General features: G+C 58.8%; 1 protein-coding gene across 4 annotated transcripts in view; it reads right to left on the bottom strand.

Annotated features, from left to right (window-relative positions):
• Positions 1–410: 410 nt before the first annotated feature.
• The window catches only part of ALPL (alkaline phosphatase, biomineralization associated), a 51,445-nt gene continuing 36,774 nt past the window's right edge, over positions 411–15,081 (bottom strand). For all 4 annotated transcript variants that reach the window (XM_026517131.4, XM_044390585.3, XM_057305379.1 and 1 more), the window contains exons 3-12: positions 14,881–15,000; positions 14,399–14,514; positions 13,078–13,252; positions 12,106–12,281; positions 8,905–9,048; positions 6,928–6,997; positions 4,768–4,902; positions 2,744–2,935; positions 2,106–2,225; positions 411–1,403 (exon numbers count right to left, since the gene is read on the bottom strand). In XM_026517131.4, coding sequence (XP_026372916.2) covers positions 1,138–1,403; positions 2,106–2,225; positions 2,744–2,935; positions 4,768–4,902; positions 6,928–6,997; positions 8,905–9,048; positions 12,106–12,281; positions 13,078–13,252; positions 14,399–14,514; positions 14,881–15,000 — 1,514 coding nt within the window. In that variant the 3' untranslated portion in view covers positions 411–1,137. The remainder of the gene's footprint in view (positions 1,404–2,105; positions 2,226–2,743; positions 2,936–4,767; positions 4,903–6,927; positions 6,998–8,904; positions 9,049–12,105; positions 12,282–13,077; positions 13,253–14,398; positions 14,515–14,880; positions 15,001–15,081) is intronic.

Genomic DNA, 15,081 nt, shown 5'->3' with positions numbered 1-15,081 from the left:
AACTGGATTTGTTGAATGAATGAATGAATGAATGAATGAATGAACAAATGTACGAACAGCTCCACTGGGCCAAGGCATGTGGCTCCGTCTGTAGGCGCTGTGCGGCAAGGGCGTCATGGGGCCCTTGGAGCCCTTCTTGCTATGCGTTTCAGGGCATTCTTCTCGGATTCTCACAGCAACCCAGGACTGGGCTGTGTCCCATTTTATCATTAAGAAAATGGGGACACAGAGATACAAAGCAATTTGTCCAAAGTCACACAGGTACAGAGTGGATAAGCCCCCAGGTCAGCAGGCAGCCCCTTCCTCCCGGCCCAACGCCACCCACACTCCTGAGCCCGGAATCCAGTTCTCTCCCAGAGAAACAAGGTTGTTTCTTTCTCTTCCTCACTGACCACAAAGACTCAGCTCTGTCCTCAGAAATATTTGGAAAGTTTTATTTAAATGTTTTGTGTTCCCTTTTAACCAACACCAAAAAGAGAAAAAAAAAATTGCAGTTCCAAACAGGAGTGTCCCTTCAGAGAGGAGTGGGCATGCGTGTTAAGAGCTGAGAAATGTCTGCCTGTCCAGGCTGTTCTTCCCAGCCCAGGAAGCCCTGGGGTCGGATGGCCAGTCCCAGTTCACTTCCTGGGAGCCCCCAGTGGCCCTGGCATGCGTGAGCAAACCCCCGTCCTGCGGAGACGAACAGGGTCTCCCCGGCAGGTAGGGAAGTGAGCACGATGGGGCCTGGTGGTTCCAAGAGGGGAGGGGAGTGGGAAGGTCAGATCCGGAATGTTCCATGGAAGCTCCAGGCCTCCAGCTCTGGAGAAGTGTGTTTGCTAGAAAAATAAGAGCTTTGAGAATTCTGCAGTCTGTGTTCTCTGCCTGCCCGAGAGAAACCTACTCTGTTGGCCAAAGGGGCAGCAGGGAGGGAGCAGAGGCCGGAGGCAGGAACTGGTCTGGCCCCAGTGGAGGATTCCAGAGGGGAGCGAGGTGGGCAGCAGACTTTGGTTTCCTGGGTCCTCTTTCTGGCAGCTGTAGAGGCTATGAAGGCCCCCGCCTACCTGGCCCTTGAGGTGCGGGCTCCCAGGCGGTGGGCCGCGCTGAGAGAGGGAGGATGGCTATCTGTCATAGGCTGGTGGGTGCCTGGGCCCTGGGCCCTCAGAATAGGGTGCCCAAGGGAAGCAGGGTCAGCAGGAGGAGCAGGGGGCCTGGAGAAGGGCCACCTGACGAGCTGGCCGAGGCACAGTGGTCCTGGTTGGCACCGACGCAGGCCGCGTAAGCCATCACGTGGGCAATGTAGTTCTGTTCGTGGACGCCATGCAGCAGGTGCGCCATGGGACCCTTGGCGAAGACCGCCACGTCCTCCCCACCGTGGGTCTCATAGCGCAGGGGCACGGCGGACTGCGCCTGGTAGTTGCTGTGAGCTGTGGGCCAGAGGAAACACGGGCTGAGAGCCTGCCTGGGGGCTGGGCACGCTGCAGCGGCTCCTCCCCACCCTTCCAAGCTCGCTCCAATGCTCTCCCTTTATAGAGGAGGACACGGGGGCTCAGTGCAGGGACGTCACTTTGTACAAGGGCCGGGCCAAGTCTGTTCTGACGCAGAAGCCTACCCTCTCGACCCCCATTAGAGAATAAACCCACCTTATCCGGGCTGTTTAGATGAGAAGGGAAGAGTCAACCCAGGAGAGCCTCTCACCGTTGGTGGCATAGCTAGACCCCCAAGGACTACTGGGGCCATTGTGAGTAAATGAACATTCAACAGCATGGGACTAGATGAGAACGCGGAGAAGGCTCAGATTTGGGGAATTACACAGCCAGTAAGAATGCCAGCGTAACAGCGACAGGTGCCGGGTACCACGTTAAGCTCTTCAGACCCACTTAGTCCTTCAGCAACCTTGGGAGGTAAAACTCTTTTGCGGCAGAAAGGGAAGCAGGGAAAGGCAAAACTGCATGCCCGAGGTCAGAGCTGCTCCACGGTAGAGGGGATTTGACTGGAGACTGTTCTGACTCAAGTCCTGGCTCTTTGGAGCCCCCCACCCCAGCCTTGGCCATGAGCCTACGGTGTTCCCAGGCCCATCCCCACGGGGTGCCCTGCCCCCTCCCTGCCTCGGATTCAGGCAATCTCACCGTAGTCCACTGTGTAGATGTTCTCTCGCTCACCGCCTACCACCTTGTAGCCAGGCCCATTGCCGTACAGGATGGCAGTGAAGGGCTTATTGTCTGTGTCGCTCACCATGGGGGCCAGACCTGCACAGGAAGGCATCGGCCCAGGAGTCATCTTGGAGCACCAAAACTATAGTCTGCCCCCCACCCCAGGTCCTAGCTTGGCAATCCCTAGATCCCCTTTGAAGAACCCTGAAACACTCCATGAAGCCACTTTCCAAACCGGATTGATTTCCCATCAACTCCCCCGCTGTTTTCACTGTGCCCACATCCCTCCCTGCTGCTGGTCCACCTGTCCATCCATCCATCCACCCATCCATCTCCTCCCCACGCTATGCGTCTATCCTCTCTCGTTCTTCTATCCACCTATCATCCAGGTAGCCAGCCACCCACCCACCAGAGCACTCACTTTACTCTGTCCCCTCATCCTGTAACTGCCCCCTGCCCCCCCCCCCACAACAGTACCTTCTCTTTCTTACCCGATTCTCAGAGTCCCACACATGCCAGGCCCTGAGCTTGCTGGGTCTCCCAACCCTACTCCTGCTCCCCGATGGCCAGGCCCTGGGAGTGCCCCGTGCCCAGCCCAACCGAGGTCCACCTACCAAAGATAGAGTTGCCACGGGGGGTGTACCCGCCAAAGGTGAAGACGTGAGAGTGGTCCGCAGTGACGATGGTCAGCGTGTCTTCCAGGGAGGTCATGGTGCCTGCCTTCCCAATCGCCCGGTCCATCTCCACCGCCTCATGCAGCGCCAGCTTGGCCTTGCCCTCGTGATGCCCGTGGTCAATCCTGCCTCCTTGAGACACCAAGGCAAAGGCCTTGGGTGAGGGGGAGGGGAAGAGCTGCGCCCCCAGGTCCTGCCACACTGTGTCTGGAGGAACCACTCTTTGATGGGGGCCACATGCCAAGTACCGCTCCAGGCACATCATGCCGCCAGCCGACCTCTACAGCGGCTCCGAGAGGACAGGCTGTGGACCAAGGGCCCACGCGCGGAGAACAAAGTCAGGATTTTAAAACAGACCCTCCTGACTGAAAAGCTGGTGTTCTGTCCACCACTCGGCTTCTTCAGCTGCTCGAACGAGTCTGAGACCTCCGACGGGTGGAAACAGAACCAGCGTGCCTCAGTGCCTACTGGGGGCCAGGCCTAACAAGCTGGTGTCTCGTTTCCCCTTCACAACAGTCCTGGGCAGAGATGGGCACAATCAGCCCCATTTATAGATGGAGCCAACTGAGGCCTTGGGTGCGGAAGTGACATGCCCAACATGGGATGACTGGGATTTGAACTCGGGTGTAACTCATTCTCCGTGCCTGGGCCGTGCACATGACAGGCCTTCGTAAAGGCCTCTGAAGCCCGTGCCACCTCTCCGAGGTGGGTGCAGGAGGCCTAGCTTTGCACTAAGGCCTGCATGACCTAAGGCGACCCCTCCTTGACTCCAACAGGAGGAGGCTGCCCAAGCGGACACTCCCAATTCTGAGGGTCCTGGGCCTGAGCCTCACCACGCTGGCCTGGCGGCCTGGCAGGGTGCGTCCTTCCTTTGTTGCGGTTCTGGGAGCAGTCACAAAGAGGACCGCTCCCAGGGGAGCCCGGGCTCACCACCACTGGTTCCTGGCTGGCTCCTTGGCGGCACAGGCCCGTTCGGGCCAGGCTGAGACTGCCATGCTTGAGTGGGAACCCCGGGGTTTGGCAAGAGAGCCACCAAGCCGGGCGGGCGGCCACTGGCCTCTGGAAGGCAGAGGGGCCCAAGTGTGTGTATATGTGTGGTGAGAGTGTATGTGCAAATGTGTGTGTGTGTGTGTGTGTGTGTGTGTATACAGGGAGAGTTCAGTGAGGCAACATCTGGATCCATGGGAGACAATGGCTGTTAGAACTTTGGAAGATTCCGGAAACTTTATCACTTCCTCACACTTCCTATTGTTATTGACTTAGCTATTGTGTAATCATAATAATGGTAATAATAGAAACACGGAAGATTTATTTTCTGCTGGGCCCTGTTCCAAGTACTTTATGTCTCTGAACGCAATGGATGTTAATAACCCTTCTAAGACCATTTTTGGCCTCATTTTATAGAAACGTACAGACAGAGGTCACACAGTACCAGCAAAGAACCCAAGCCTGACTCCAGGGCCTCCCAACAGCTCTGGGAAACCCCGTGAACGTTGCCATACAGCACTGCCAACTACTGAAGGGACCGGCTCTCCCAGTCTGGGGGGCCTGGGATATCTCAGGGTCATGAATCTGACCTTGACCCCACAAGGGCCTGGTAAGAGCAGACGCCTACCATCCAGCTGAGAGCTCCTGCAGATTGATCAGCATCTGCTGGGGAGGACCCTGGACCTGTCTTTTGGGAGGAGTGAAGCTGAGGGGTCTCAGGGAGGGACCCCCAAAAGGAAGCCTTCCACCTCCTCTTCTGGGAAGCCTTCCCAGACTCCTCGGCCTAACAGGTTATCCTTGTGCCCAAAGGAGCACAGCTTGCTGGGCTGGGAGCTTCAACACCACGCACAACCCATCTTCCCCAAAAGGAATCTCCCCTTCTCCCCAGAAGTGGGCGGTTGTCTGTGAGAGTTGGAACACCCCATCCCCAGACCCAAAAGCTCCCAGGGAAGTGGCCCCACAGCCAGGGGCCCTACCTTCCACCAGCAAGAAGAAGCCTTTGGGGTTCTTGCTCAGAATCTTGACGGCTACCTCCACCATCTCGGAGAGTGACGGGTCCGTCGTGTTGTTCCTGTTCAGCTCGTACTGCAAGTCCCCCGGCTCAAAGAGACCTGAGGAGGAAGTGGATGGTGAGTTTTCCCGTGACCCTGCCAGGGGGACCCCCCGCAAGGAGCCTGGCTGTCTCAGGGAACACAGCTCCCCACACACAACTTGGGGTTAGAGCAAGCAGGGAGGAAGCTTGCCCTCAGGGGGGTCCAAACTGCCCAGCACTTAGGGAGCACTGCCTCCTTTCCCCTCCACAGCCACACTACGGCAAGGGGATCACCACGTCCATTCTACAGGAGCCTGAGGCCCGGGTGCTCAGTAGCTTGGTATTTTCAGCTGCAAAGTGGGCGATCTGAGATTTAAATCCACCAGTGCAGTCCCAACTCTGAAGGGCTCCGGACGCAGCACCACAACCCCCAGGCAGAGGACCATGGACTCAACAGGGCAGCCTGGGTGTGTACTTACACGTCATGTACACGTCAGGCTTGAAAGGCATAATCCCCTGTGCAGGGAAGTAGCAGAAGGTTTGGCTCACTGTCCCTTCTGTTCCCTGAGCTTGGTTTTCTCACTTATGAAATGACTGATCCATTCCTTGCCCAAGTCGTAAGATTCCACATGTACCAGGTTGGTGCTTCCTGCCCTAGATGTTCTTCCAGAACACCTTGCCCCTTCTGGGACCATGTGTGCAGCCAGACGAGAGCGCCAATGATAGAAGGCTCACTGTGTGCCACATGCCCTCCTAACGGCTTCGGAAGCACATAGGCACCAGCCTCCAAGATGGCACCCAATAATCCCTGCCTCCTAGAATTTACGCCCTTGTGTGTCCCCTCCTAGGCTAAGCCTACCCCGCATATCCCACAGAATACTGCAGAAATGGCTTCGGCCTTGCGTATTCTTCTGGAGGAAGCCAGCCGCCCCGCTGTAAGGACAGCCCACCAGCCCTATGGAGAGCTCCATATGCAAGGACCTGAGGCCTCCTGACAACAGCCCGCACAGCTTGCTAGCCATGGGAGCAAGACACTTTGGAATCCCCGGCCCCAGTCGAGCCTTCGGATGACTGCAGCCTCATGGGAGACCCAGCTAAGTGGCTCAATATTCCCGACCCCAAGAAACTGAAGTAATAAATGTTTACTCTTGTTTTATTTTTACTTATTTTAGTCTTTTGGTTTACTCTTCTTTTAAACTGTTAAGTTTGGAGAGAATTTGTTTTGAGATAACAAGTAACTTATACAATACATTGGCTCCTGTGTACTCAGGACAATCCTGAGGTCATTGGCCCCATCTTACAGAACGGTCACTATTCTCACTTTACAGAAGAGAAAACTGAAGCACAGAGAGGAGAAATCACTTGCCCAACGTTGCGCAGCTTATGGATAGTAGAGTGGGATCTGAACCCAGCACTCAGCTCTGAGATCCATGAGCGTGGGAACTTGCACAGTTCTCCACAGCCTGTGTGCGGCATGGGGTGTCTGCTGTGTGACCCAGGCAAGCAGTGTGTGTGTGTTGGGGGGGGATCCTCCAAGGTGCCCAGCTTTGAGCCCATAACCTCCAATGACACACCCAGGACCTAGCGACTGTGCCCCTTGGGGAAGGTTTGCAGGGGACTTTGCCACCACTTGCTGGGCCCAAGAGCCAGGTGGGACAGGGGACCCAGGTGTTGGCATGGTGGGGCTCAGGGCCTCACTCCACCAAGCCAGGGCCCCTCCTTGCTTCCCACTTCTTGGGGGATGACCCCCAGTCAAGACCAGCAGAGACAATCTGGCGGGCTTCTGCCCGGGCCACACAGCAGGGCTGGCTCCAGGCCTCCTGCCCCAGCCAGGGGTCAGAGTGACACACTGCAGTCTCTTCCCAGCCCGAGCTTCTGTTTCCCTTTGTGCTCAATGGAACCATACACTCTTCACAGGCAGCAGATTTCAGGCCCAATTCTGTGAACCAGAACCCCTTCCTCACCTCTCCCAGGTCCTAGAGCCTGAGAGCAAAGGTCCCTAAGTAGGGAGAAGGCCAGGGCCTTGGGCCCCCAGGTGCTGGACTCACAGCCCCAGCCCCAGAGCACCCAGCTGGGTGTCCTCCACTCCACCCACTCCACTTACCCAAGAGGTAGTCCACAGTGTGGGGGTCGAGGGTCAGGAGTTCGGTGCGGTTCCAGACGTAGTGAGAGTGCTAGAAGGAAGGGCCTGTGTCAGCCATGTGGGGCTCGGGGCTTGGGAGGACTGACCCCAGCTGGTCTCAGGGTCTAGGGAATGTATCTGTTTCCTTCAGCCATTTACTAATCCCTCCCTGCGGATCTACCATCTGCCTTCAAGAAATGACAAATAGGCAATTCTAATGCGGGGGAATGAGAATGGAGAGATGGGGGGGGGGTGCTGTGAGCCCAGAGGCAGCATCAGGGAGGGCCTCCTAGCGGAGGTGATGTCCTCATGGGGCCCTGGAGGACAAGAAGCCAGTGATCAGCCTGGGGTCAGGGTAGAGATTTCAAACAGCAGGGAGGGATCATGGAGCCAACAAGAGGAAGATACACGTCACCAGGGGCCTGCAGTGCCCATCAGGAGGTGAGGGCTGGGTGGGTTATGGAAGCTGTGGCAAGCCAGGGAGGAAGTGAAGCCCTAGCATCTGCCCCAGCGACCCCACTGGAGAGGGTGATGAAGGAAGTGTGGCTGCCCCCAGACAGAGGCCACAGAAGAAGCTGACAGACTTATGTGGACATGGCACCACTCAGCACCTGGGCCCGGGACCATGGGACGGCTGGGAATGAGCTGTGCATCCCCTGGACAGCCCCTTGCCTTCTCTGGGCAATGACAATGGGATCTGTGGTTCTGGAGCCTCAGGGGCTGTTATGGGAAGGAGGGGGGAAGGCTGAGGAAGTGGGGGCTTCCCCTGCCCTGCTCTGCTTTGCTGAGCTGGTTCTCTTGTGTCGCCTCATTCGGGTCTCACATCAGCCCTACGAGGGAGGTACTGTTATTCCCATTTTGCAGACAAGGATACCGAGACCAGAGGACAGAGCCACTCAACAGTGAAGGGGAGTCTGGCTCTAGAAGGGTCCAATCTCTCCCTCTTGGAGTCTACACTGAGCTCCGGGGTTAAGCACCTGCCCAAGCTAGAAGGGTTCAACCCTGGCCCCCCTGTTCCACGTAGAGACACCCGAGGCCAGGAGGAGCAGTCTCTCTGCCTTGGGCCGGGAAGGGGCTCAGGGCCAGGCCGGCGCTGACTCAGACGAATGGAAAGGGTTCAAAGCGGCTCAGTCCCACCCTCATGCACCGTGTGGGGGCCATCCTCAGGCCCCTGCCCCCACCTTGCCTTTGGCCCAGCCCCATCCCACAAGGCCCCCCCGGGGGCCCGTCCTGGAACCCTCAGAAACCCAACCCCAGAGTGACATCAAAGTGGCTCCCAGGCCGCTCCCCACCGTCTTCAGTCCTGACCACAGTCATTTCCAGACCCCATCTGCCCCAGGCCCAGCAGCTGCCAGAGCCATTCCAAGGAGCCTGTGCTCAGGCCCTTCCAGTGCTCTAGGCTTCCTTCCCCAGCACGTGCCCTTGGCGGGGCCAAAGCCAAGTCACGATGGAGGGCTTCCACCTCCCACCACGGCTGGCACACTCCCCTCCCTGCCACCTCCACCCCTCCTCCTCCTCCTCCTCAGGGCTTGTCAGCCCCTCCCTTGTGGGCTGTCCCCTCTGGGTTCCCGTAGGGCCTGGGCTTCTCGCCATCCAAGCACAGTGACCCACAGTGACCACAGTCCCTTGACCATCTGATTCATCCTCTGGAATTCATGCCCGGCGAGGGGCCCTGCACACAGTAGGGACTCAAGTGCTCTGAATGTCCATGCAGGTGATTCCGTGGCCCACCCTCCTCACTGCCTAGCTCTCCGGGGTGCCCTCCCCTGAAGGGAGGAATTGATTGATCACCTACTATGTGCCACTCATGTATCTGTTAGACCATTTGGGCCCATCAAGGTAAGAATTACGACCCCCCTCCCCACAGAGGAGGAAAACAAACCGGGATTCAGAGAGGGGTCGCCAGGCCCCTCCCACCACAAGCCAGCCCCGCAGCCACCTGGCCCGTGAATGGGTCACCTTGTGTCTCGGTTTGAAGCTCTTCCAAGTATCGATGAGGTTCAGGCCGTCCAGCCTCGTGCCCCGGGACTTCTCGTCCATCTCATACTCCACATCGGTTCTATTCTTGGGGAACATGTACTTCCGGCCGCCCCCCATGATCACCTACAGGGGACAGGAGCCATCAGTACCCCAGGGTTCCAAGCCTCAAGAGCTGGGCTCCTGGAGGAGCTGGTGATCGTGCGCGGATGCTTTTCCAGCTCGGAGAGTCTTGGTTCGATCCACACTGCCCACCCTGAGCTTCTGCTTTTCCACTTGGGGAGATGAAATCATGACTATATCAGGACCACGATTTGGGGCTTCCAGGTGAAATACTGGAGGTACTGGTAACTTCTCCCACCTGGCTTTCCAGAAGCCTGACTCTGCTCCCACTCATCTAAGAATGACACCGTCTATGGAGCCCTCACGGCGTGTCAGGCTCTAAACACTTCAGATACATTATCTTCATCAACTTCATTACCAAAGCTGCAAGGGACCCGCACGGCCTTAGGCAGGATTCGAACCTGGGGCTTCCCTGAGCCCAGCACGGGGGCCCTGGCACATCTGCAGAGCTGAGGACGGGGACGCCAAGAGCCTCCTCTCTCCGGTGGGAAGCAGCACGCCGCAGGCGAGAGGCCTCTGCCAGGGAGGTCTCGGGGCAGCCCGGCCGGGAGCTTGGGCAAACGGCGGCCAGCGCTCACGTCTGTGTAGTCCCCGCCAGGCTAATTTTACTCACCACGGCTGGTGTGCGCGGGCGGACGGACGCGGGACTGTTTGTTTTCCTTGGGAGTCCATGTTTGAAGTCCTGACTATTTTTAAAATGGGGCCAAGAGCATAACAGCCCACCGCCTGTGGTGACCGCCACACCGGTGTCCTCCTGTCACCGCGGGAGCCGGGCCAGGCCGCCGCCCCTGGACACCTTGGGAGAGCGGAGCCCAGCTGTGGCTGGCCTCAGACCCACCGCCCCAGGCCTGGCATTTCCTAGGTTCCCTGCTCTGTCTTCCGCTTCACTCCCTCCTGAGAACCCAGGAGTCCAGGCGGATGGTAGGGGTGGGGAAGGCGCCCGGGGCCTGCCTGGGTCACAGGGAACTGGAAAGGGCACAGGCTTGGAAGTCAGACTTGGGTTTGACTCCGACTGTCACTTACGGACCGAGGGCCTGTCACTTCACCTCTCTGAGCCTCAGTTTCCTTATCTGTAAAATGGAAGCGACACCCAGCCGCAGGACGGCCGCAGAAGGAAACGCAGTAATACAGTTACTACCACGGACTCCCAGCCCCCGGGCGGCCCCGGCGGAAGGTGTTCCCGCTGGTAGAAGCAGCGGACATCAGAGCATTTCCAAAGAGGCGAGCTCCTCACTGCCGGCCCCAGCCAGAAGCTCTGGGGGCAGGGCAGGCTGTGCAGGGAAGGAGAGGGGACCCCGGGTCACCGGCCCCGAGCTCCCCACCCCCCGTTCCCACAGAACCTGACCCCTTGGCATTTTCAGAGTGGAAAATGAAGCCCCCAATCTTCTTGCCTGGAGCCTCATTTCCAGCCCCAGCAGGGACTTCACACGCTCATTAAACTCCCAAATAACAGACTTGCTGTTGGCTTTGGGGTTTGGGTTTGTGTCTTTCTTTCTTTCTTCCCTTTTTTTTTTTAGCAAAAGATATTTATTTTCAGGGCGGACACCAGGAGTTGTGTTTCATGTGCAGCCTGGGGGCCGGGGGGCTTCGGGGTGGTGGAGAGGCAGGAGTGGACGGGAAGGAGAAACGGGAGAGAGGAGGAGACAGGAACGGGGGCAGTCTTAACCCTGGCCCCATCCCCCCCCCTCATGCCCCCGCTCGTGCCCCAGTGACCCGACGACCCCCGTCCACCCTCGTCCCACAGAGAAGTCTTCCCTAAGCTCCCGTCCCCCTCTGAGGCTGCTCCTGGCACACGTCCCCGAGAAGTAGCCCCGTAATTACACCCCGCACTTGTACAACAAATGTTCTCACATCCATGACCTCATCTCGGCCTCCAGCGTCCCAGGGAAGGGGCAGGTGGGGCTCGCTATCCTTGCTGCACAGGTTGGGGAAACTGAGGCTCAGGAAGGGAAGCAATTTGCCCCAGGATGTGCGTCAGGTGGAGGCAAAGTCAGGACAGAGGCTTGGCCTCAGATACGTGCTCACTAGGAGGGGTTGCCGGGACTGTTTGTCCCGAAAGGGGGTGCTCCATCCACTGCTTGGAAAAGGGAAATCATGGGTGAAAAGAGGGGCCTTGGAAATTGGGGTGGCACATGGGGGACACAGGGTGGGTCTGGGAGCCAGTGCATTTGTCTGGTGGTGGTAGAAACGGGTGAGGGGGAGGTGGGACATGGGGGCTTTCTCTGAGCCTCACTGGACCCCCATTTTAGTTTCAGGGAGCTGAAGTCCCCTCGCCAGACCCCAGGAGTGGGTAACAGAGCCTAAAAAAGGAATAAGCCGGAGGTCCTCAGTTAAGAACAGAGTAGGGACCCCTCTGAGCACCAAGGGAACAGCATCTGGGCTGTGGGTACGCACAAGCCAGCCTGGGGGGCCGGGGCTAGGATTCGGGGCAGGTCTATGTGGCTTGTGCATAATGCCACCACCTTCTGAGAACCCACCAGGCATCAGGCCTGACTAAACTCTTCAGGGCTTATTTCATTTGGATCTTGCAATGGGCCGATGAGGGGAGGCACATGTCCCACACGGGCCGTCAGAGGCTGACCCAAGGTCACACAGCTAGCAAGCAGCAGGGCAAGGATTGGAGGCCCAGAAGTTTAAACACTAGCGTTTGTGCTAACCACTGCCCACACCACCTCTTCTCCGGGCTTCCTGGTTGGGCGTACGGGACGTGTGCCTTTCTGTGCCTGTGGGCATGTGCAGGGCAGGAGCTCCCCTCAGATGGCCACTGTGTCACCCCTACCTCCCATGCGGGCGGGCGGGGGTGGGGGGGCTGGTGGTGCAGCTCCAGATCCCAACTCACAGAATAATCCCTGGGCGCCTGATTCTTGGGGTGTGGTGGCAGCCACATCAGGGCTTATCCCTCAGCCCCACCGTGGAGAAAGCCTCCGAAGCTTCCCTGCCCCAACCGCAAATCCCCTAATGGGCTGGGAGCCTCCCAGGTGTGTGGGGAGCCAGGCCGGCCGCTTCTCCTGAGCCAGCAGAGGCCCCGCCTCGCAAGCCCGCCTGCACCCCCACACTCGCCTCGATGTCCTTGACGTTGTGCATGAGCTGGTAGGCAATGTCCTTGCAGCCCTGGCGCAGGGCCTCCGGGGGCATCTCGTTGTCTGAGTACCAGTCCCGGTCAGCAGAGTGGGCGTAGGCGGCACTGGGGGTGGCGTGGTTTACTCTCGTGGTGGTCACAATGCCCACAGATTTCCCTGGGGTGTGGGATAGGACGGTTGGTGTCGTCTGGGGATGGGGCTGTCTAAGCAGTCTTCTTCTTCCCTCTCCTGACTAAAGACTGGCCCCCCCACCCGTTCCACTGACTGTCTGGGCCTCAGTTTCGCCACCAGTCCTGCGGGGGTTGGGGGGGGGGGGACGGTGGCTTCTGAAAATCCTGGCAGCACAGCTCAGACACTTTGCCTCTGTAGCCTCCCCTTCCTGATGGTCCTTGAGCTGTGAGCACCTGGGCCGGGGTCCTCCCCTCCTTCATGCACCCTGCAGAACAGAACCCCCTCCTACAGGAAGCCCCCTGGGTGCCCTACAAGAACACAGGGGCCTTCTAAGGGCTCTCAGGTGGTGTGGCTCTGTCACCTTGTCAGTCAATCTCATACCCTGACCCCAGAGTTCCCGGGACACAGGCCAGGGCCTCCCACTTCCAGCGATGAAGGGAAAAGCAGACACTGATCTCCCACAGGACCAGCACCAGGTGACGTTCTTTACCTTCCTCATACCATACCGATGAGGGGGCTATGTTCACACCCATTTTACTGTCAAATAAATAGCTCAGGGAAAGGAGCCAGGATCGGAACCCACATCTGAGTAACCTCTAAGCCACTAGCCTTCCCGGTCATGGAAGGGATTCCATGAGTATCTCCCAGGCTCTCAGCCACCAGAGCTTCAAGAGCCCTGGACAGCATCTTTCTCTGCCCTCTCCCCATTATCCAGTGGGATAGACTGAGGCCAAGACAGGTCATAGAGCCGGACCCCACTCCCGCCACTACCCCCACTCACCGGCGTCCTTGGCCCAGTGCAGGATGGAGGTGACCTCGTTCCCCTGAGTCGTGTTGCACTGGCTGCGCTGGGTTGCTGCGCTCACCCCCACGGTGCCCTCATTGGCCTTCACCCCGCACAAGTACGCAGTGGCCGTGCCAGCGCTGTCAGGGACCTGAGCGTTGGTGTTGTACGTCTGCAGGTGGGAAAGGAGCCTCAGGAATCAGCTGGGCCTTGCAGGCAGCCTTCACCTCACCCCCACTCACACCCCGAGGACTGGGGCATGATGGAGACAAGAGAGGCCTCCTGTGGCCTTGGCCAAGCCCCGCTTCCTACCGAGGTCCCCCCAGAGCCACAGTATCACCTAGCTGCTTGCTTCCTGCCCCCACGCCCTGTGCCCTGGCAGCCAGCGCAGCAGGAAGGGGCAAATGCAGCCCTCCAACGTGCAGACCAGTGGGGGCCGGGTCACTCAGGCCTCTCTCTGGGTCTGGGGCTGTAGGAGCCAGCCAGGGGGCGGGGGAGGCAGGGAGTCCAGGCGAAGGGGGGGTTCTTAAAAATGTGACATGGGGGAAGCTGGGGAAAAAGGAGAAAAATGGAGGGGGGAGCAGGATCTAGAATGGGGGAAAAGGGGAAGAGGCCTCCCCTCCCCCATTCAGACCTTTACTTGAGACCCCGAAACTATTTGCCTGCCTTCCTTCCCCACCAGCCTGAGAGCCACAGAAAAAAATCCCAGCCCCCGCCATCCCCCCAGAAGTGAGCCTTGAGCCTGACCCAGAGTGTCCAGAGGATCTTCATTACGTAACGCCCCCACTGCCGCCCCCACCGTCCCCACCACCAGAGACCCCAGCAAGGAGAGCTCCCGCAGGCGCCTAAGGAGGGAAGGAACGCAACAGGACCAGCTCAGAAGCATCTACGCCACAGGATTCCGTGCACAGCAAGGACAAGAGCGGAACAGCTCCTCTGTGGTGCTCGAAGTCGGTGGGGGCCGGGGGGGACCAGGGACTGGAGGAGAGCAGGAGGACAAGGACAGAGCCTTCTGGCTGCTGTCCCGTTCGGCTTCTTAGCCTGGAAGCTGGCCACACAGCCCGGTGCAGCTGGTGAAAACCCGGCTGGGGCACGTGCACTTTCCTCTGCGAGGGTTATACTTCGATCGATTTTTAAATCGACGACTAAGACCCTCCAGATAAAGTCTTGGCAAGCAGCTGTTGCTCTCATTTCACGGTGGGGCCACAGAGACCCCAGGAGGGCAGACCGCCTCGCCCGCGGGCCTGATTCCCCGGCCCTTCCTTGGTGCGGCCAAGCTGAGAGGTGGGCAGCCTGGGCCCGTGCGGCCGGAGCTCACCTTGGACAGGGCCACGTAAGGGAACTTGTCCATCTCCAGCCTGGTCTCCTCCCCGGGGCTGTGGTGGAGCTGACCCTTGAGGATTCGGGTGGCTGTCACCGTGGAGACACCCATCCCTGCAGCAGGGGAAGGGGGGGGGGGTTGCTCAAGTCTCTCAGGCTCTGTGCCTCTCCATCTCGGGCACCTACGATTCTCTGGTTTAGGGCCAAGGCTGGCTGGGGAGTGGGCCCCAGGGCACGGGGCTCTGTAAAGGTGATGCCATGGCCCCTTTCCCCCTCCCCGCCCCAGACCCTCAGGGACTGCCTGGCAGAGAGCAGACAGACCTCTTGGGTCCACAGCCTGGCCCCCCATCCCCTTAAACATGCTCCCCCCCGCCGGGGTCCCAGCCTCTTCAACACAGCCCCCTCTACCGCAGCCTGGCTCCCTGGGCTCTTACCCAGTGCCCCCACCCAGCCGTGTCCTCGGGGGCCCCCAGACCTCACCATCTCCCAGAAACATGATGACATTCTTAGCCACGTTGGTGTTGAGCTTCTGAAGTCTGAGGGCGTATTTCAGGGTCTGCTGAGCTTGGTCTCTCCAATACTTGGGGTCTTTCTCTTTCTCTGCAGAGACAGAGAGGCAGAGTTATCTGGCAGGGGTGGGGGGCAGCTTCCTGTCCCCAGACATTTCGGATACCCCAACTT

Source organism: Ursus arctos, unplaced genomic scaffold (assembly GCF_023065955.2).
Source record: "Ursus arctos isolate Adak ecotype North America unplaced genomic scaffold, UrsArc2.0 scaffold_32, whole genome shotgun sequence".
NCBI lineage: Eukaryota > Metazoa > Chordata > Mammalia > Carnivora > Ursidae > Ursus > Ursus arctos.
Note: the sequence above shows the minus strand (reverse complement) of the source record. Positions and strands in the feature narration are given on the sequence as shown.